We start from the raw sequence: 22,318 nt of genomic DNA, 5'->3' as shown, positions 1-22,318 counted from the left end.
TAATCGTACGATTGCATAGTGTATGCAAGTCTACCAACGAGATAGCAAACCTTGTGGCCAGACCTTGTTTTAAAGCTCAATCGGTAATTTATCGATTCTACGGCTCAAAAACATTCGAAAATAAGCAACGAAAAGGTCGGCCACGAGCTTTAACCACATAAAAAATGCAATACTGAGATGCAAACAAAGAATCTTATTTCAACGGTGAAATATGGTGAAAGTTCCGACATGGTTTGGAGGTGCATTAGTGCAGCAGGAGTGAGGCAGCTGCACTTCATTGATGGGATAAAGGATCACAAAACCTACGTTCAAATTTTGAAAGACAGTTGTATACAAAGCGCCGAGAAGTTAGGATTTCAAGGAAGATTCCTATTCTAACAAGATAACGAGCCTAAGCACACAGCCGTAAATACCAAGTTTGGGCTTCGTTATAATGTCCCAAAACAACTCCATTCGCTTCCCACAGAGTCCAGATATGAATCCGATAGAACATCTAAGGAAGATTTTAGATGATTCCCTTCAAAAACGGACAATCTCTAACAAGGATGAGTTGAAAGGCGCCTTACAAGCAGAATGGAACCGAATACCGCCTACCGTCTTGACAAATTTGGCCAATTCCATGCCACGTAGACTTAAAATTGTTATTGAAGCAAAGGGATACCCTAAAAAAATATTAAATCTTAACACAGTAAGCTAGTTGCCTCGAAAATAGGACAACAATCCGAAGTAGACGAATACTTTTTGCGTTCATCATAAATGCTTTTTTTTGTAATATTGCGCCATGGCCACCAGTGTTGTTAAGTTCTACTAGCAAATTTGATTGATATATACGAATTGACTAATCCTCTACCGACCATGGCCGTTTAAACGCATTTTTTGAGCCTACAACGCTCTAAAATATGGGTTTTTCAAGAAATTTTCGTCTAGACGAATACTTTTTGGGCTCACTGTATGTCAAGTCTCGCAACTGTGTAAAAAGTACTGTAATTTCCAAAGTCATCCTGAAAGAAAGCATCCTGAGGCCAGGGAACTGTTCTGGTTGTTTACGTCTACTGCACAGACGTAATGTAAAAACGTGGGCATCTGGTAGATAAGAGTACACTGTCCGTACCGTTTAAATCTTATCTAGTACAAATACTTGATCCGAGTGCACGGTGGAGTTGGTCGGTTTATAAATGATTTTACCTCCATTTTTAGTTTTTTTATACAATCTGCTGGCAAAAACAGGAGCAAAAAAGTTACGCTCAACCAAATCAACCATTTGAACAATTCCTCCAAGTTTAAATACAGGAATACCCTTTTTTTATGTGGCACGACATCCCCTAGTGGGACAAGGCCTCTCTCCGAAGAGAGTTTGTGTGACCGAAAGACGGTATATTATACATCGGTGGTCAGCCGTTCGTAATACCGAAGGGTGCCAGACTCGAGATTCGATCCCACACCTGTGGTGTGGTGTTTCCTCGCGCCACCGCTGCGCCATGGGCACCCCCGTTTAAAAATGCAGGCCCCCCCGCTGCGCCATGGGGGAATACCCGTTTACCTTCGTTTAAAAATGGAGGCAAAATGCATTGCTCCTTCCTAACCTCTTGTTAACTGTTCTGCTGGGCATTTCTGATTATTATTTTTCATTCGTTTTCATTTAAGGAAACCAACCAAGAACAGCAGCCTACGAATGGTGATGATCAGCAGACGCAGCTTCCAGTGACGTCATCGTCGACCGTGACGGCCGGTTCGGACGGGTCGACTAATCAGCAGCAGCAGCAGCAGCAGACGGCAGTAACGGCACCAGTTGCGCCTTCATCACCATCCCCAACGGTGGAGGACGTCGGAAACGCTGCTGGTGGCGGAACCACGGCGGCACCACCGACCAACGCAACGGACTGAGGGGGTAGGAGAGATTGTTAAATTTGTTCGCAATGGAAGTACCGACAGCAGCAGCATTAACCTCGGGATCGACGCCACCACAAACCTACTAGTGCTCGTTGAAGCATAAGCAGCAACGCCTCTCCAGCGTGTGTCGAATGGCTTATCTCCGTTGGATAACAAAAACAAAAAGCGAAAAAAGGAGTGCAATTGGGAAAACGAAAAGTGTGGGCCAAAGCAGTTAAAAAAGCCTTTGGGTTCGGAAAATGCGAGACACAGTTTCCTTACACCACTTTCAACTTTACTGGAAGAACCATTTTCCTGTCGTCGCACGGATCTCGGGCGAGATATGGGCTATTCATTAATTTCGAGTGTTACGCGGCGAGGCTGAATATACGAAAGAGGAAAATAGATCGGTGTACCTTTTATCCTCAATTATTTGTGCTTCCTGTGCCTGTGTTTAGAAAGGCAACGCAAATTGTCGCACAACAAACACGGACGACACAGCACAGAATAGAAAAAACACCTCCCCGGTAGTGAATGATGATGTTGGGGATAATTTTCGTTTTTATTGTAATTTAAAGTCCCGTTCTCCGCTCCCATACGCTCCCTTTCCCACCGCGCTCTGCACAACAACTCCATTTTCGTGAACGGTGTGTCACTGTTGCGCTAAAACCCTTAACAAAACAGCAAAGTAATGGAAACAAAATATCATCTAAATATGTGTACTTCTTGTTCCTTCTTTTTCACACACATCGCTACATCCTGTTTCCATTTTTCTTTCTTTACGTATAAAGTATACGGCGCACTGTTGTAATTGATTTATTCGTCTGTAAGTCTGCTTATCATCGCGGTTGCGGAGCTAAACGCGACCGGCTCTGGCGCGCATGTTTGGTTATGAGAAAAGAAAGCATTATTTTATTACAATCATAATTAATAGTAACATTATTATTATTGTATTATTATTATTATTTTTATTATTATTACTACCGCTAATGTAACGTCGAAGCTACTAGCGTATAACCCTGGCAAACACGCCGAAAACCGCTCGAGTATCGGGATCTTCCGCCAGAGGGTTTGCAATGAAAAAACACTGTATGAAACTCAACAAAACGAAAACAAAAAAAAGTAATAAACGTCGAAAATATATGCCGCCCGGTGTCTCTTAGCTTTTCCGCTTGTTTACCTTTTCTGGTACCGTGAGTACATTTATATATATATTTTTTTTTAACTTTTCGCTTTTTGTTTTTCCTCTGGGTTCTGTTCGGGCAGCCGCCACGGCTCAGCTCGGTCCGCTGCTTTGAAGAAAAAGCCTTTTTAGGATGTAAATAAAACGAAACGCCTCGATGCACGCCTTTTAGAAAATTACAATCATACTAAGGGGACAGTCGAGACGAACTAAAACAACCCTTACCTTACTTATTGTGATGAATAATCTTTTTATTGTTTTTCCTTCTGTTTATAACCTAGTTCTTTTGTTCTTTCTTTTATATATTGTACGCACGAGGAGAAAAAGCTTGTCTGGCTAAACTGGCCCTGTTACCTTGTAAATCAAAGAAAATGATTTTGTTAGCTTAAACTGCACTCAAAAACTGTATAGAAATTATGCTTTATTTCGAAATGCTACTGACAAGATAAACTGTTTGCGTGATTTAAAAAAGCAACCCATGTTCAAGTTTTGTCCTTCTTGTCAAGCGAAGAAAAATAAACACAGGAACGGGAAAGGAAATGCAAGCCCACAACATGTGGGATGTGAGGAAGCGAGGACGTGCTAAACGTAGAACAATCAACCACTACCGACACACCAACACATTTTCCATTTTGTAGCACATATTTGTAGTAACGTAACCTAACCGCGATGGCGTAGTCTTATTGTAATCGATTTGGACATCTCTGCTGCACTGTGAGCAACGGTTTGTGCTTGTGATATTTGTACGGACGCTGCCCGCATGGCCTACTGCTCTGGCTGCTTTCTCGCCTACTGCTTTTGGGAATTGATTTTCCTTTACCGTTCCCCATGTGATTGCATTTAACGTTTGCAATTTTGAAAGATTCAACTCCATTTCGGGCAAAGAAGCAAACCAAACTGTGAGCAGTACCCAAATGGCGGCAGCGAACAAAATGTGTTGATACCATGTTAGGGGAAGCGTTTAATTCTAGCATTTAAAATATAGTGTGACGAGCAGATTCACATACACACACATACACACACACACACAACCCTACTAGTGAGAGCATGCCTTATTTTTGAAAGTAACACACAATTTTGCAAACACTTCGTTACGTACGAAGTGGGAACGGAAATTGCGACGGAATTGGCAATGATCGGAACGATTTGTCTTAGTTTCCTTTAAATCGATGGTCCCGTAGGAGGGGGATATAAAAAGGAGAAAAGTTTGGTATTAAAGCAATGTGTGTGGGCGTTGTTCGTTCCACCAGATACAGCAGCAGTTTCTAATCTCACCCTTCGAAGCGAATATGGAATTGAAACGATAAAAAAAAGTTTGGCAAAAAATGAAGTATTGAGAACATGTACTGTAAAACTGTATTTATATCAGATAAAAACTGTGGTTAATGAATTCCATTCGTATGAAATAACCAATATTTATGTAATGCTTTTTTAACTTCCAATCGTTTGATTTGATAAACCTTATGCTGAACGAAGTGCTATACAATTATGGCAATATAGGGCAAAGTTGACGAACGATAAAATTAAACAAGTTTTCAGACTTTTACAAATTTCATTATGTAAGCGCAAGCATGCCATGGAATAATATTTGGGCTTGGAATGGGAAAACCGTATGGAGAACAATCTGAAGCGAGTAGCGAAAGAGGAATTGAAATACAAGAGTATTATAAAATAGACTTAAACAATATAAACTAGACTGCAGAGAGATCATCCAATCCCAATGAATAAATCGATCGATCAATCAATCAATCAAAAAAAAGCAAAACTAGCAAACAAGTAGTAAGCACGTGTTGTATTATAGATCCTTGCATTTAAAAGCAAAACACACAATTGTAACGCCACCAAAAGCACAGAGAGAAGCAGGTCAGGGGAAAGGCGGCATAATATTGTCCTTATATACTCGTCGGATACTTTAACACTTTGCTGAACTACATTGTTGCAGGACAACATGGCGATTGAGATAGAAAGGGAGGAAATATAGCTAACACATGCTAACGGCTGAAAAACAACCATTAACCTGTTGTTAGCATATACAACTATTGTAAAGCTCTAACAAAAAAAAACAAACTGGCATTATCTATCTCCCTTCTGAATGTTTTCGTTTCGTTTAATTTTTGGGTCAAGCAATGAATTTAGCTTCCCACCTTTGAACAAAAATCGGTTTTTGGATGTGTTAGAAAAATTTGCGAAAAGAAAAAAACTTGTGAAGTTGAAGGAGACACAAACAGAAGTCCCTCATTCCGAAGCGAACACAAAGTGGGGGGATGAAAATGGAAAGCAAAGCGCGATCGATTTTTCATGCAATGCTAAGGAGAGGCATCTCCTGTTTGTAAAGAGAACCCGTATGAATACATTCATTGGAATTATACAACTAGTAGTTATTCGATGTTTGTTGTTTGCTTTCAAAATACTTCCAATGTCCGAAAAAAAAACTTTAAAACATTTGCCCTGGAACATTGGATCGTTGCAGCAAGATAAGTAACTTGTGGAGAAAAGTGGAATCTTTTTATTAAACCTTCGCATTTTTTAAATCACGCTATAGAGAGAAATTGGCATTACCGTATTTAAAGTGATACAACGTCATTTATTTTGATGACTTCAGTGCAAGCGTCTTTTTTCATTCAATTTTCTTTCGCCAACTAAACTAATTTGTTAAACCCGTTTTCGACAGTTTTGTGATCCATTTCGACAATTCAATTCCAACTTATTTTCGCTTCCGGCGTAATTGCAACGCCTTTTCGATGATTTTCTTTAAATCGACTTTTCGTTTCGTTGTAACTCTACCTGAAAGCAGAAAGCTATCCATTCTTCAATTTATAGTATTCGATATTTAATTATAATAGTTTTGTGGTAAGATGCATGAAAATGTTAGCGGAAAAGATGAAAATTGACTGAGAATTCGAGGCGCAAGGAAAAGTACTGTAAAATCACAGGTAAGTGGAAAAAGCAGCTCATCGCCAGGGTTGCTTCGATAGCACCTGATATTCAAGCCCCTGTTTCACTTGTTCGTTATTTACACGCTTTGCTTAGTGTTCTTCTTCCTTCTCCTCAGAGATCCAACAACCCCCGGCGATTGAACTCGACCAACATTGGGCGCACGATGCGCTGATAGTTGGCCCCGTTGTACTGGATTTCGCGAGCCTTCTCCCCGTCCGCGCCGTCGCTGAGCAAACTTTCCATGTCGGCCACGACCTCGTCCGTGTGGTCCATCAGCACGATCGGCAGTATGGAAACGACGGAGACCAGCGAGAAGAACTCCATCCGGCGGATCTCGCGCCGAACCTGCTCCATCGTAGGCACGGTGTGGTACTCGAGCTGCCGGAGCGTCCCACTGAACGATCGGTAGTACACGTCGAGCAGTTCATCGAGCCGCGTCCTTGTCTCGTAGTTCGGGCAGTTGGCGAGGACGTAGTTCAAGTCGATTCCCGGGCTGGTGTAGAAGCTAATTTGCAGATCGACAAACACCACGTCCCGCACGGTGTTCGGCTCGTTCGTATCGTAGCGGATCATGATGTTGTTCGACCAGAGATCCCCGTGGTTCAGCACCCGGAAGCCACCGTCCGTCTCCACGTCCTGCTCCAGACACTTGCGCAAGCGGTCAACGTAAACGGGCACCAACCGCTCCAGCTTGGCCACAATCGACGGATCGAAACCGGCCCAGTTTTTGCGCACCACCCCGATCAACGTTGCCAGCCCCTTCTCAAAGACGGCATGGATGTCGTCGTTTGCCTGCCCACCGTCCGGGTTGAACATGTTGAAGTGAAACTGCTTGCGCATCAGCTCCGGCTCCTGCTCGGCAAGCCGCATCGAGGCGGCATGAAACCGACCAATCTTCTCCATCACCAGGGCACACTGGTGGAAGTCGAAGCCGGCCTGCCGGTTGCTGTTCACGTACCCGAGCGCCTTCAGGTCCTCGAACACGATCACCCGGTCCGGGACGTTAGTCGCGTGGTAGCAGCGAGCGGCAAAGAACGTCCCCTCCACCATCTGCGACAACTTCGGCACCACGTCCCGGAACATGGCCACCTCCTTCTCGTACGTCTGCAGATCCTCGATGATCGTGCCCCGTTTGCCGGTGTTCGGAAGGCTTTTCACCACGAGCGAAACGGTTTTCGTCGTGCCATCCGGGGCCACCGTGATCGACCGATCGGTCGCGGCGCACTCACCCGTGAAGTGAACTACGATTCTGTACACATCGCTCATGTAGTTGTCCCCGGCGGATACCGCACGCGAGATCTTGTACTCGACGAGCCGGACATTCTTCACCCGCAAACCGTCGGTGATCGACTGCAAGATCAACTCCTCGCCGATGTACGGCGGCACCGAAATCTCCGAGTCGTCCAACGCGGGCATCGCTCGTTCTCACAAACTCCCTCTACTCAGAAGGCACAATCGGAAACACTTCGCTAATATCTACCGTTCAGCTTGACTACGGTACGGAAACTGGAAACCCGTGGCTGGTAACGAGCGAGTTTTATTGATACCCGACCCGGCGTGGAGCGTGTTCCCGTTTCCCTCAGCCCACTGGAAGCTGCCTATTTGCATTGTGGGCAATCAGCTGCCATATTAACATGTCTGGCAAGTCACGGCTCTCGACACGGAGACCTGACATTGAAGGCACGCGTCACCGCACAAGTTCCCGGCCCAGGGCAAACATTTGTCCATCAGCTTCTAGATTAGATAGTGCTGCTAACTGTTTTTGATTGTCCGTTGATGTATCATCTTCATGCATGTTCGCATGGCGCTTTAATGCGAATTTTCGTCGGGCGCACGCTCGTTTATGATGGATGGTTTTCTTTATTGTTTTGGTCCCCAACCCCGAAAGGGAATTCACTTTCGCACGGTACGGAACGGGGCGGCTTGTGTAGTTAATTTATTTTATGATATCACTCAATGTTCAGGTCCCGCGAAAGAGTTTGCCGCCAGTTACTACAAGTTAGACATGCTTATTTATGAAGATAATGGGAATAGAATCCAAATTTCTTGAGTACCAGGGAGAAACCCATTGTATGTAGCTAACTTTTGATGACCCAAGTAACCACAAGTGTCGGTTACAGAACAGAAGTGGGATAACGAGGTAAAATGATCAAGCCAGCACCGATCGGCCAGCCAGCGCACCGCTGGATATGCAGACGCAGCACTGCCAGTTCTTCAAATCAAATCAATTTAATTCAACTCAAGAAGGTCAAATAAAAACTATTTTTTAAAAAGCCCTTCCATCGCGCAGACATATAACTGCTATTAGGATGAAAAGAGATTTTAGTGAGATTTTAAGATTGCAAACTGCGCAATTCATTTGTGGCCTTAAAGAACCCAAGGCGAACAAAAAGTCTGCTCATTTTGGAGCGTTTTTGATTATATACACGCGTTGTTTTTTTATATGTACGTGCTATCATCCTGCAGTGACCGTTATCGTAACTCAGTCAAATTAGCGTTCAAATCGATTGCATACTTTATGGCGCAATAACTGCAACAGAAGTACTTATCTTTATATCTATTAGTTTAAATATACAGCGGCCTATTCTCATAGTAGAGTCGAGAGTCACTTTGCTCGAATGAGCCGATTTCTTATTCCAAGGATGACCGCCGATGACTAAGGCTGTTGAGATGAATCTGTAAAATGTGACGAGTATGGTATTCTTGTGATTTCAAGGTAAAGCGAACGAAATAAAAAAATATAAATCACATTTGAATGCGCGAAAAATGCACAAGAACTTCCAATAGTTTGTCTAGATTCAAGCATACATAAAATCAATGATTGTTTTTAAAAAAATGTCATTACCTGTGAATCACACTTTTGAAAATGTTCATCTCGCCTACTGGATTTAAATAGGATTTTCGATTTTACTTACTTCCTTACTATAGTTGCGTTTCTTCTAGCTCTACGCAGTGCTATGAAGTGTTCTATATCAATTTTTATTGCTCGAAATAAAAAATTAAGGATGGAACTGCTGTTGTCCGTCAATGAGCGTGTTGGGAGGACCTTCCAGTGAGTGGGTCACTCAGTGGAGGCTGCGAATGACTGGAAGCGGTTTTGGGCTGCTCCTCGGGTAGGCCCGCTACAGCAACTAAGCGGAAAAATATTGACTTGAAATGTTCTAAAATGAGCAAAGCACCTCCTGCAGAACTTTTGTCAAACACTGTTTGTGTCACTCATTGCATGGCGCAACTTTTAACAAATAGGATGACCGAAACGAGCCTTACTTGGATTTACCCAAATTGATCTGAAAGTTATGATCTATGAAGCTTTAGTTATATATTTTTACAAATAATCAGTTCATACTTGACTCGACAGAATAAATGATTTGTGCCTTCCGATCAGCACTGATACATATTCAAGATGCGTTGAATATCGCCCGAACTCATCGCTACCCGCTGCCCAATCACCACCCCGTTTGCACGTGGAACAATCGTCGGCAGTCCGTTGGTGCTGAACGCCCGTTCGTCGTAGTGCATGATGCTGCCATAATCGTACTCGACGCCATAGCTGAGGATACGATCGGTGCCGTACGACTGGAAGTTACCTTCCCGACCTGGCTCGATATTCTCCCACTGGATGCTGACCCAGTCGTCCCGATCGGTGGCACTCTGCATATGATAGAAGCCCAGTGCGTGGATCAACTCGTGGACGATGGTTCCGTGCCTGAAGCAACCACTTCCGACCGGATCCGTCTGCAGTGTGAGCTGTTGAGCGCCCCGGATGCGCCCGACGAACGAAGAACATCCCTGGCCAGCTCTGATGCGCACGAAGTCCACCGTCGAGGCCGTCGCTGGCACGAACCGGATGCAGGTGAAAGCCTCTATCGTACGCATCGCAGCCTCAATAGCGGATCTGTGGTCGGGCGCTGCACAAGTAAAAAAACAAACGTCCATCATGACAAACATCCCAAGTAACATTTTAAGTTTTATCATGGTTCTAACGATGTTGTTCATTCTCATCATTAAGTGTCATCTCAAGAGTAAAATATCTTAAAGGCTGTGATAAAACCTTCATAAACCCGTTTTAAGTGTAAGAGGGCCCACTCTACAGAACGTTGTCAAAACCATCCCTTAAAACCTTTTCTAGACCAAAAATCACTGATTGGGTTTAAGAGAAGGTTTTAAGAAGGACTTAACAGCGTATTTACAGACTCTTCAAGTCTACTAAGATTTTAGACTTATTGAGCGGTTTTATAGCTATCCTCAAAAGGTTTTAAGGATGTCAAAACTATTAAAACTATTTTGCCTGCTGAGAAACCTCTATAAAACCAATTGGACTTGGTACACCCATGTTAAAACATTGAGAAAACTTGTTGAAGTCTAATAGGTCTTGGAAATGTTACTTGGGATGCTCGATACACCATTTTGGTCTCACAAAAACTCACAGAAATCACTGGTCACTATCTCGTACGGTACGGTTCGGTCGGGCCAGAGGAACGTCGGCAGGTACATGCCCGTTCGCTTCCGCAGCTGAACTGACTGCTCTTCCGTAAGCAAAATGTCACCCTCGAAGTTGTCGCCCAACTCATCGGCCGGTACTGGCAGACGGTGGCGCTCAAGAGGACCCGGCGCCACACGAGGCACCATCAGTACCACAACCAACACCGCAACACCAGAAACGTGCCAATGGAACATGTTTCACCTCGCACGGCTTCACTCGTAACCAGGAACCACAATCGAAACCGGGTGCGGAATGTGTCCACTTACGCGACGAATGGGCAACTGTTTTATAGCACTGCTCAATCTAAACCTAATATCAAATTGATCCAGGTGGGGTGCGTCTCTTTTGCGTCAGGCGATAATCTCCCCGACGATAGTCCGTTATCGCTAAACAAAAACCTCTTTTCGGACGGCAATCAATTTGACGAATTGCATTCAAAAGGTTCTGGTAATTTGTTTTCATTCACCAATCTTTAGAAATCCCAGAGCAGCCAGTGAGATAAGACAATCATTATTGTCCTGCAAAGCCTCACCTTGGCTAGAGTGCTTGCTCTGCACGTGAATACGGTGCAGTCGCGTGGCAACTCTTAAACAAACTGCCTTCAATGCATCAATGTTCAATGCCATTCAATTGTGTTAGACGACCATTCTTCTTATTTGTCTGTGCCGGAAACAAATGTACCAAAATGTCCGTAAAATCACATTTCACTGCGGCTAAAACATGCTGATAAACATTTCGAATTGACTGGACGAACATCCTGTTCGAAGTTCAAAAGTAACTGGTACGTTACTATGCGTTACTAAGTTTACTATATAACTTCAGGCGTATTTATTTCAAAACAGCCATTTTTGCATAACGCCATACGACTTGCGACTAAAAGATGTCATTGGTGGTGAGAATGTTTTTTTTTCGTTACAATGATTCAATTTGTAAAACTTGAAACATCTTTCATAATAGTTCCGCAACAACTGGCTTTTAGCCACTTGTGTGCATCGTTGTGGCTTTGAGGCGTTGAGGGACCAGGCGTCTCCATGAACCTTTCATGAAGAAATGATACGACAGTTTTCCGCTTCAATTCGTTTTCCAATTCAATTTAGAAAATAATTATAATTGGCTTGTTTAGTTGCTAATAATGTTGTGATAGGACCTGACCCGATGGATAAGCTTTCGGCCACTCACTGATAACTCGCCGGGCCCGGGATAAGGCTTACGAATAGAGAGGAAATCCATTCTTAAAAAAAAACAATGTTACTTCCCCAATACATTTATCGCTATAAAACCATTTTTAGGATTTTACTTGTTTGTTATCTTTCTCAAAACCTCTTCGATTTGAAACATCGAAACAGATGTTTGGTTATGGAGTAAAGTTAATGACAGATACTACAAGTGATAAGCAATTTTATATTGCTAAATCACATTCTAATCTTTTTGCGAGAGAAGTTTGCTAAACAGTCACTCAATTATTTGAATTTTGATCGACTGTAAACTAACCACTTCCACTTTTGGATGAAGGTGAATTGAATTAACTCAATAATATTTATTATATTAAGAGCATATATTTTGATATATAATATTAATAATAATATTTTATTATAATCATTATTGTTATTATTTGAAATTCTTTGCATTAATTAATTGATTTTTAAACGCGCATAATTGATAAGTATATTTACCTTTTGACAAGCTCACGTTCAATCGTTGATTCTAAGTCGAGTAACTTGGTTCGTGTAGAAGCATACCGACGCAATCTTGAACGTGTATACGAATAAAATATCGAATAAATTATTCGAAAAATGCAATCAATTCTGCCAAATCTAAAACTAGTTCATGAGCTTATCGTAGGATATCTTCCTTATCGCTTCCTGATTGTTGATGCCAATCACCTGGCGATAACAACAGCTCATACTATTATTAAACGGCGAGAACCACTTCGAGGAGAGATTAATTTATTCGCTGCAACGGTTCCCTCTGTGGCATCTCATCAAAACTCGAATGAATTTGATTCGATTTGTGTACTTTCGAATTGATTTATCAATGGCATTAGACTTTCAAAACATTCGGCAAGCATAAGATCCTTCGATTCGTTTTACCAATGCTATTCAATGGTTTATTTACAGGATTAGAAAATCAGCATGTCTGAAGACGTTACCGGCCTCCGGGGATCTAGCCCTTCAGCAGGCAGCCGTACATCCAGTTGAGCTTGGAAATATCCTTCTCGCTCATGCTCACGCGCTGTCCGATGGTGGCGTTCGGATCCTTCGGCACGATGGTGCGCTGGCCGTTGATGGAGAACGCCGTGGCACCGTAGTGCATAACGCTGCCGTAGTCGTAGCGCACGTTAAAGTCCGTCACCGTGGTGTCCGGGTAGATGTTGAAGTTGTTCTCCGTGCCCTGCTGAATGTTCTCCCAGATGATGTCGACGAACTCGTCCCGATCGCTGGCACTCTGCTGGTGGTAGAAGCCGAGCGCGTGCAGGAACTCGTGCACCACCGTGCCAATGCGGAAGCAACCCTCGCCAACCGGGTACGGCTGCAGGTTGAGGTTCTGCGCCCGGCCAGTGAAGCCGACCGACGAGTAGCAGCCAGAGTCGGAGCCGATCACCCGGATGTAGGCCGGTGCGTCAGCCTCGACTCGCTTGAACTGAAGGCACGACTGCGACTGCAGCAAACGTACGCCGAGTTCGACGTGTTGCACCTGTTCCGGGGCTGTCGAAGAAAAGTCGAACAAACTGATGAGACCATTTTCCACCTAGGTTGGCTATTCTACACTAAAAATTTAAAGATCTGCTTGTAGGACAGAAATTACATTGATTGTAGGTCGAGAATCAAAACTTATTACAATGTGATTCTACTTAAAACAATATACCCATTAAATACCCCTTGGGGTACACTGAACCATTGCAGATAATTGCGTTATCCAGATAATGATGTTGATGATATTACGCCAATCGGATCTAAAAACTTCTTCACTTCATTGTTTTCACTTTGAACTTACTAAAATCTTCCTCGTTGATGTAATAGTAGACAATCCTGTCCGGCCAGTGACGCGTCTTTGCGATCAATCCATTCCTCCTGTTCCGCACGATATCCATCTGCTCCTCATCCAGCACCATGTCACCCTCAAACTGACCACTCCATTCTTCGGCAAGATCGTTCGGGCCAAGATGTGCCAAGCGATCGACTGCAAGTACGAACAGAAAGTTATCCTCCGCAATTCAAAGCTTGATATCTGTTAGATGTTGACGACATACCGTTGGCAGCAGTGTTAGCAGACTTTCCAGCCGTCGGTAATCCACTGACGGCAGCTGCCAGCGCTAAAACTCCAACCAGCAAGAATCTCTGTGGAATCGAACGATAAACAGGGTTGGTCTTCAAACGGCCGAAAATAAATAGATAGAAAAAGCTCACCATAGTGTCCAGCCGATCGACCAGTCCAAGAAAAGCGAAGGAAAAACGATGCTCTGCAACCACTTAATACGGCGATTGGATGCGATATGACTCGCCTAACGCCTCCGAGCTACCTTAAATCTGACAAACAGCTCAAGATCTGATTTATATCACCTACCGTACGTCATTGTCGAGAATCCCGTCGAACGTTTCGGCAAAGGTTCATGGGCAGGTGATTAGAGTGGCGGAATCAATGGACGAGCCTCGTCACAATAGGCAATCATGAGTGGCGTTCATGCGAGGCGATAAGATTAGTGTCGAGGACAGGGAGGATAACAGTCACAGGTTGGGTGGACGTTTTGGAGACCATTGGTGCGGGAAACCACTCCGCTATCTCCATCGGACAACGCAGATTCCGAACTAACCCCTAAAGGTTTGCGCACCAAATAACCCACCGTAAATATCCTCTTCATTGGGATATAAATTAAACACTATCTGAAGTATGCACTCGAAAGATCCAGATGATAGGTAGCAGCAGTTATTTAGTAAAAGTTTTGTGGTGTTATTCGAAAAAAACACTCTTGAACCGGCAAGCTGGTTCTGGAAAATCCACTCTTAGACCAGAATTATCTTAGGCTGAAAATAGACGGGGTGCGTCCGACGCGTCGGTGTCCCGAATGTAATCTACAATCTGTCAAACTGACATCTTTTAGATCACTTTCGGAACGCGCTAGGCGACGCGACGACCCGGACGCAGAGTTGCTTCGAGCAAGCATAAAATAAAGTTTCTTTCAGCTGGCGACGCTCGTGAAAAATCGCAGCTGATTACCTAGACGGGGCGCGTCCCACACGGGTAAATGACAACACGCCAACGTCAATTAGATTCTACTGGAAGCCTCGACCTGGACGCCCCGTCTATTTTCGGCCTTACTTCGATTGCTTCAAAAATGTGATCTTGACTGTTGCTTCTAGGATGTTTTGAAATTTTATTGACAGAGAAGTTCTAGCTACAAAGGAAGTAGCAAAACACACTAGTCATCTTTGCTTAAGTCACCTTCGCGCAGCAAATTCATATTGGGTAACAGGGTAAATGAGGCCCCTGTCTACAGGCCTCTTGCTCCAAGCAACTCTGTGTTCCGCCTGGCGCGTCGTCTAACGCGTGACGAAATTGATCTAAAATATGTCAGTTTGACAGTTGTAGATCACATGCGCTACCATGATGAACCACATTTACCGATGAGATAAACAGTACTCATTGATAAATACCTTTATTTATTTAGACGAGGGCTTTTACTGTCACCGTTGCCATGAACTGTCAAAATGGGTTCTGGCTTTTCTGGGCCAGATAGATGACAGTAAAAGTCCACGTCTAACAAGGATATAACCGTAGTAACGCTTCTGACTCCAAAACTGTAAACCGATGATGTAACGCTAGTCTCATCATGTATTAATGCAGCTCGGAGGGAATCTCAGACGAAACACCTTTTCGACCTTGAGCGATATTTTTAACTATCTAGAGATAGTATCTCTTTTAGTACATTGAACCCAAAATAACACTTCAAGTATCACTTTCATTCTTCGATAAATCTCCGTTCGATCCACTCGGATTATCTCAGGTACCCTTTCCGTACACAATGATAAGCCATTCGGGCTTTCCCATGGGGAAGAAACATACGCACGAGCAACTACTAACGAACTACGGCCAACCCAAAACAACGATAGCTCTCCAGTACCCCTAGTCACCGTGACCTAGAAAGACCTATCGGGCGCCGACATAGCTCCCTGCCTAGCCTGCGATATAGAGGTAAATACAAATGTTGGATCGGTTGGTTATAGAACCGCTCAGACAAGAGGTTCCCAGGTCGAACGCGATTACACGCTGCATGTCGCCGATGCAAAGTCATTTTAGCAAACAAAGCAATCGAAGGTTTCTCTCTGTGTGGGTTGAACGCTGTATCTTAGTAGTCGACCAAATTCCCTAAACCAGCGTTATGACCACTGAGATAGAGACAGTGGCAATGAATGGTTGTGCTGCTCCTTCCTGGAGGCTCACCGTCATTTGACATGCGGGAGGTTTTATTTCGACACGGGATTGATAAACGGCTATTCAGACGTCGGTGATTAGACAGTCTACTGTTTTTATGGCTCGATTATTTACGGCTGTCGATGAACTTATCGCCAAGATGGTGGTGAAAGAACCTAGTAGGCCAGTTGTTTTATTACCCTCAACCGGTCTATATTTCTACCAGCCTTGATCCCCGTGCGACTCATTTCTGCAAACGGTTCGCTGATCGCTAGTGCTCGGTAGTGGCTTGGTAGAGTTCCGGGGACAAAATGTTCCACTTCCAAACGTTTAGCTTGGCCGTGTTGTGCGTAGCATTGGCTCAGACCAGGGTGCTGCCGAACAGACCGGAGAACAGTGAGTCTCTAGAAGACTGAACAACAGGGTGGCTTTTTAACTCGTTCCTAAGGTATCCTATTTTTTCGTCCCTCCAATGTTCTTTAGTCGCCCGGCTTCGTCAGCTGCGTCCGGACGAGCTGGCGGAAGAGCTGAGCGGTCAGTTCGAAGGCGATATAGTGCTAACTGATGAGCAAGAGCGTGATATGTTGGCTAACAGACGGAATGGGTTGATTGCCGAAACCTACCGCTGGCCGAATAATGTCATTCCAGTGATGATTGTCGAAGCGGACTTTAGTAAGTACACGGATACCACATTTCTGCGGCAGCGCCTACTAATGTTCTGGTTGAAAACACATGCTCTCGATGCTAACTTGATGGAAGCACTGTTTCTATTCCACAGCTCCGGAGCAGATCGAGCACATCAAACGTGGCATGCGTCAGCTCGAGGCCGTCACCTGCCTTAAATTTGTGACGTACGAGCCACAGCATCAAGATTACGTGCGAGTCATGGGAACCGGTTCCGGGTGCTACTCCTCGGTTGGCCGCCGGGGCGGAGCACAGAACCTCAACCTCCAACCGTACCCCATCGAGACGGGATGCTTCCGGTCGGCGACGATCGTGCATGAGTTCATCCACGCGATAGGCTTCTACCATCAGCAGAGTGCCAGCGATCGGGACGAGTATGTCGACATCATCTGGGAGAACATCGAGGAGGGCAAGGAGCACAACTTCAACATCTACGAGAACAGCCTCGTGACGGACTTTAGTGTGCGCTACGACTACGGCAGTGTAATGCACTACAGCGCGACCGCATTCAGCAAGAATGGCCAGCGCACCATCGTACCGAAGGTGAGTGTCACCAGTGTTACGCGGGACTTGATTTTGCCACTAAAATAGCTCAATTCTTGCAGGATCCTAAAGCCGCCATTGGACAGCGTGTGGGAATGAGCGAACGGGACATTTCCAAGCTGAACCACATGTACAAATGTCTGGTAAAAGGCTAAGGTATCGGTAAGACATGATAATACGCATGATAAGATTATACGAGCGCTGTTAATTTGGAAGATGAACTGTTATATATTTGAGACGAAAATTGAGGTTTATTACTTTTGGGCGAAATAAAAGAAGTGTTATGCATTACGTTTATTTTCTTTCTCAAGTTGCTTCGTTTAGTTTTATCCTCCAAGAGTGGCAGTTACACGTCTACAACGGCCTGTTGATGATAGACTTCAACGTCACCGAACCGTAACAGAAACATATTGGCTTCTCAACGAACATAGGGAAACGGTAAACGCTATACAGTTTACTTTTTGGCTAGTAATTTGTTTATGGGCCCACCTCAGTGTTTACGACCAACATGGGTGGGTAAAAGAGTAAATGAGGCCCCGGCCGCCATGTTTTCGATCGTGGCTACACCTCTTGTGGACGTTTAAACTGAATGTATGCAATAGGTGGTACATAAATTCGTTAATCTCGATCAACGAGTATTTAAACCGTTTCAAATCCGCAAACTGTTACTTTTTAGTATATTTGTTGACTATCTTTTGGCGTTTTTCATTTGTTTATATACCACTTCTCCATTCCGCTAGCTCGGTGTAAAGCAAAAAAGATCGATGTGAATCGAATTTTATTTTTTCTTAATGTATCATGTAAATTAAAAAAAAAAGTGTGCGCTACAATGTTTACATATTAGGCCACTTTTGAAAAATAATTTCATATTAAAAAAAAAAACAAATAACGTCACAAATTAACCTTCAAAATATGGATTTTAACATTTTCCATAGGTTGTTTCCGTTTTGCGCTTTGTTTCGTTATTCCGTACGCGAGCGTTTCGAAGCGTTATGCGCGATGGGTTACTATGGGAATTGGCGTTATTTTCGATCTTTGAGGACAATTTATGACGTCATTTGTAATGGCAAACATATGATTTTATTTTTGAAAAGTTGCTCAACATACTAACTTTCTTGCGCACACTTTTTTTCTAGATTTACTGTTGTGTAGGCACCTTGGACGCGCGCGTAACGCTTCCGCTCAACCCTGTCCTTGTTGACGGGGTTTTTGATGTGGAGAGTCCTTGCCGTGGAGCGCTCGAGAAGATCGGTCCCGAGCTCTCTCTCGCTTCCCAACCGCGGACCGGCACGGACGTACGGCAGCGCTGGCCGCAATACACCGGATAGACACACACGCGCGTTATAATTTTAACTTGTAATTTTGTACGCAATTAGTAATAAAGTTTTAATCATTTTATGTAAACCAACAAACCATAACAAAACTAAACCAAACTCAAAATTATTTTGCTGTTCCTTTATTACAATGAAATTGTTTACGGGTAACAAAAACATCTTCTGTGCAGCGATTTAAATGTTTATTTAATTTGAATATTTTTAAACACATCAACTCATTTACATTTACATTTACATTGTTTACATTTACATGGTTACATTACAAAATGATTACATTTTTATCAAACAATTGATCAATACAATAACAAATCTAACTACATCTGTCTACAAAAAAATAAAATAAGTAATCCTGCCAAACACCGATCCATGGCAGGCGGTGTCATCCTTCTTTGATTGTTTTTCCTTTGGAGCGTCGATTTCGGAATCCGTGTTTTCCTCCAAAAAATCGTCATCTTCGTAAAACATTTCTGCCTCTTCTTCTTCGATGTCCCCTAGCGAAGGTTGCCAGCCCTGGAAATGAGTGAAAACATCTTTTAATACATGTAAGATTTTATTTTTTCTCTTACTTACCAATACATCTTTTTTTACCCTCGGGTAGCAAACGCCCACATCTGTAACGTTGTCGTCCAGAACATCGGCGTCCGAGACATCGGCGTCCGAGACATCGGCGTCCGAGACATCGGCGTCCGGGACATCGGCGTCCGGGACATCGGCGTCCGGGACATCGGCGTCCGGGACATCGGCGTCCGGGACATCGGCGTCCGGGACATCGGCGTCCGGGACATCGGCGTCCGGGACATCGGCGTCCGGGACATCGGCGTCCGGGACATCGGCGTCCGGGACATCGGCGTCCGGGACATCGGCGTCCGGGACATCGGCGTCCGGGACATCGGCGTCCGGGACATCGGCGTCCGGGACACCGGCGTCCGGGACATCGGCGTCCGGGACATCGGCGTCCGGGACATCTTCGTTCGGGATATCGGCGTTCGGGATATCGGCGTTCGGGACATCCTCATCCCGCATTTCGTCAACTGAATCGAATTCTTCATTTACTTCTACTGAGCTCCACAAAACTAATTCTTCCTCTTCCGGCTCCTTTTTGGACCTAAAACAACAAAAGAAATCGATCATACCCATTGTGTTAGTTTCGAGCATCCGTACTCAATCGTTACAAATGCTCAAATAATGAAATGTGTATGCTGCGATTGATTTATAGGCTGTTTCGAAGGTAGTAAATTGCATTTCATAGTCTACTAGATGCAATCGGTTTTATTTAAAATTTTAGCAATTTCTTTTTAGATCTCAGTTGGCTGAGATTTAAAATTTTTGATCTTAGTGCACACTTATCTGATGTGTATATTTACTACGTGTAAGGTTTTATGTTTTATCCTACTTACCAAAATTTGTTATTTTTTTCTTGTCCTGTGGCTATTGAATTTGTTGCCTTTGACTCGGCTTGTTCGTGAACTGTTGCCGGTAAGTAAATATTCACCTAGAACAGAATTTACGAAGGCCTCGTTGGGAAAATACTACAAACTGTCAACAACAATACAATAGGCATCGAGTCCAGAAGCAGCAGTGAAAACATTTGAATGAATTTGGGCAAAGTGTACCCAAACACGATGGACGGCATTTCATGAATTTGACAGAATTGGTGAAAAAAGCATAAATGTTTCTCCATCGGGTAAAAGAGTAAATGAGAGTAAAGAAAACCACACATTATCATTCAAGAATCTATTCGGATATTGAACAAGACGCTACTCTAGCGATGTTCACTTAATGTTGCGATCAGTTGAATATATTTTAATCATGAATTCATGTTTCTCTGATTTCGGCCATGAACATTTTGAAACAATATTCTAAAAGAAATCGGAAAGAATCGATCTTCCGGAAAGAATGAAGCTTCCGGTCGAAGGATTGTTGCAGCGCTGTGTAGACCTGCAGTCAAACAAAAAAGTCGAGGAAAAGAAATAAAAGTTATAAACTTGTTGTGTAGGCACCTTGGGCGCGCGCGTAACGCTTCCGCTCAACCTTGTCCTTGTTGACGGGGTTTTGATGTGGAGGGTCCTTGCCGTGGAGCGCTCGAGAAGATCGGTCCCGAGCTCTCTCTCGCTTCCCAACCGCGGACCGGCACGGACGTACGGCAGCGCTGGCCGCAATACACCGGATAGACACACACGCGCGTTATAATTTTAACTTGTAATTTTGTACGCAATTAGTAATAAAGTTTTAATCATTTTATGTAAACCAACAAACCATAACATTTACATTATAGATTTTGAATGAAGAAAAGTTGAAAAACGCAATTTCGACCGTTTTTGCTATACACCGAGCTAGCGGAATGATGAAAAAATGCATCGAAAAACCAAAAACCTTAAAAGATAGTCAACAAATATACTAAAGAGTAACAGTTTACGAATTTGAAATTTTTTCAAAAATAATGAAGTTACAGCGTTTTACAAGTAAGGGTCAAAATGACCCCTAAAAAAGCATTCTAGGGATCGTCAAGTTGGTTCTCGTAACTGGTCGAACAGAATAATCTGAAATTTTTATTTTAGATGTAGCTTTGGATTTTAAGAAGCCTTATTTTTTTGTAAAAATATTCAGCCGTTTTCAAGATATTAAAATCGAAAGCTGCGTTGGGGTCAAAATGACCCCAATTTGGATTCTAGTGTTAAAGTCCACGTCTAACAAGAATATATAATATGCTGCTCGGGGGGAATCTCTGACGAAACACCTTTTCGACCTTGGGCGATATTTTTAACTATCTAGAGAAAGTATCTCTTTTAGTACATTGAACCCAAAATAAGACTTCAACTATCACTTTCATTCTTCGATAAATCTCCGTTCGGTCCTCTCGGATTATCTCAGGTGCCCTTTCCGTACACGATAAGCCATTCGGGCTTTACCATGGGGAAGAAACATACGCACGAGCAACTACTAACGAACTACGGCCAGCCCATAACAACGATAGCTCTCCAGTACCCCTAGTCACCGTGACCTAGAAAGACTGCGATGTAGAGGTGAATACAAATGTTGGATGGGTTGGTTATACAGGCGTGGCCAGCCAACTTTACCTCGAAATAAGGTGATTTTGTCTCTAACGCATGTTATTTTGAAATAGCTCATCAACTATTGTCTCTGAAGCATGTGGTATTGAAAAAGCTCATCGACTGTTGTCTCTAACTCATCTCATTTCGTCTCTAACTCATCTGACTTTGTCTCTAACGCATCTAGGTTTTCTCAAGCCGAAAACCAAGGAAAAAATAAAGTAGTTGTTGTTATGCTATATTGTAGAACTCCAAGAACAATAATCATTATTATTTTTGTATGCTTTAAAGCTATTCTTATGTGTTTTTGAACAATTTTGCGTTTAATTTTTACCGCTCAGATGAGAGGTTCCCAGGTCTAACGCGATTACAAGCTGCATGTCGCCGATGCAAAGTCATTTTAGCAAACAAAGCAATCGAAGGTTACTCTCGGTGTAAGGGTTGAACGCTTTATCGTAGTAGTCGACCAAATTCCCTAAACCCAAGTGCCAATGAATGGTTGTGCTGCTCCTTCAAGCCAATGAATGGTTGTGCTGGCTCACCTCCATTTGGCAAGGGGGAGATTTTATTTCGACAAGAGATTGATAACCGACTACTCAGATGTCGGTGATTAGGGGGTTTACCGTTTTTATGGCTCGATTGTTAACGGATATCGATGAACTTATCGCCGAGATCGTGGAGAAAGAAGCTAGTAGGCCAGTTTTTTTATTTCCCACAATCGATCTATTGGGCCTATATTTTTACCAGCCTTGATTCCCGTGTGACTCATTTCTGCAAACGGTTCGCTGATCGCTAGTACGCGGTAGTGGCTTGGTAGAGAACCGGG

General features: G+C 43.5%; 5 protein-coding genes across 5 annotated transcripts in view; 2 read left to right on the top strand and 3 right to left on the bottom strand.

The window, feature by feature from the left end:
• The window catches only part of LOC131285532 (uncharacterized), a gene marked incomplete at its 5' end in the record, with an annotated part of 50,487 nt that extends 48,333 nt beyond the window's left edge, over positions 1–2,154 (top strand). The window contains one exon of the mRNA XM_058314390.1: positions 1,645–2,154. Coding sequence (XP_058170373.1) covers positions 1,645–1,884 — 240 coding nt within the window. The remainder of the gene's footprint in view (positions 1–1,644) is intronic.
• Positions 2,155–6,100: 3,946 nt separating this feature from the next.
• On the bottom strand, positions 6,101–7,405 carry LOC131285531 (uncharacterized). The gene has a single exon (XM_058314389.1). It carries the CDS (start codon positions 7,403–7,405, stop codon positions 6,101–6,103), a length of 1,305 nt encoding a protein of 434 aa, XP_058170372.1.
• A 1,965-nt stretch (positions 7,406–9,370) lies between these two features.
• LOC131285530 (zinc metalloproteinase nas-15-like) lies at positions 9,371–10,666 on the bottom strand. The gene is made up of 2 exons (XM_058314388.1): positions 10,417–10,666; positions 9,371–9,897 (listed from the first exon to the last, which is right to left on the bottom strand). Exons 1-2 carry the CDS (start codon positions 10,664–10,666, stop codon positions 9,371–9,373), a joined length of 777 nt encoding a protein of 258 aa, XP_058170371.1.
• Positions 10,667–12,635: 1,969 nt separating this feature from the next.
• Positions 12,636–16,129, bottom strand: LOC131285529 (seminal metalloprotease 1-like). The gene is made up of 4 exons (XM_058314387.1): positions 16,082–16,129; positions 13,723–13,810; positions 13,467–13,652; positions 12,636–13,177 (listed from the first exon to the last, which is right to left on the bottom strand). The coding sequence occupies exons 1-4, from the start codon at positions 16,127–16,129 to the stop codon at positions 12,636–12,638; spliced, it is 864 nt and encodes a 287-aa protein (XP_058170370.1).
• Positions 16,130–16,192: 63 nt separating this feature from the next.
• On the top strand, positions 16,193–17,263 carry LOC131285528 (seminal metalloprotease 1-like). The gene is made up of 4 exons (XM_058314386.1): positions 16,193–16,277; positions 16,365–16,553; positions 16,660–17,108; positions 17,171–17,263. The coding sequence occupies exons 1-4, from the start codon at positions 16,193–16,195 to the stop codon at positions 17,261–17,263; spliced, it is 816 nt and encodes a 271-aa protein (XP_058170369.1).
• The last annotated feature ends 5,055 nt before the right edge of the window (positions 17,264–22,318 follow it).

This window comes from Anopheles ziemanni, chromosome 3 (assembly GCF_943734765.1).
Source record: "Anopheles ziemanni chromosome 3, idAnoZiCoDA_A2_x.2, whole genome shotgun sequence".
Taxonomy (NCBI): domain Eukaryota; kingdom Metazoa; phylum Arthropoda; class Insecta; order Diptera; family Culicidae; genus Anopheles; species Anopheles ziemanni.
Note: the sequence above shows the minus strand (reverse complement) of the source record. Positions and strands in the feature narration are given on the sequence as shown.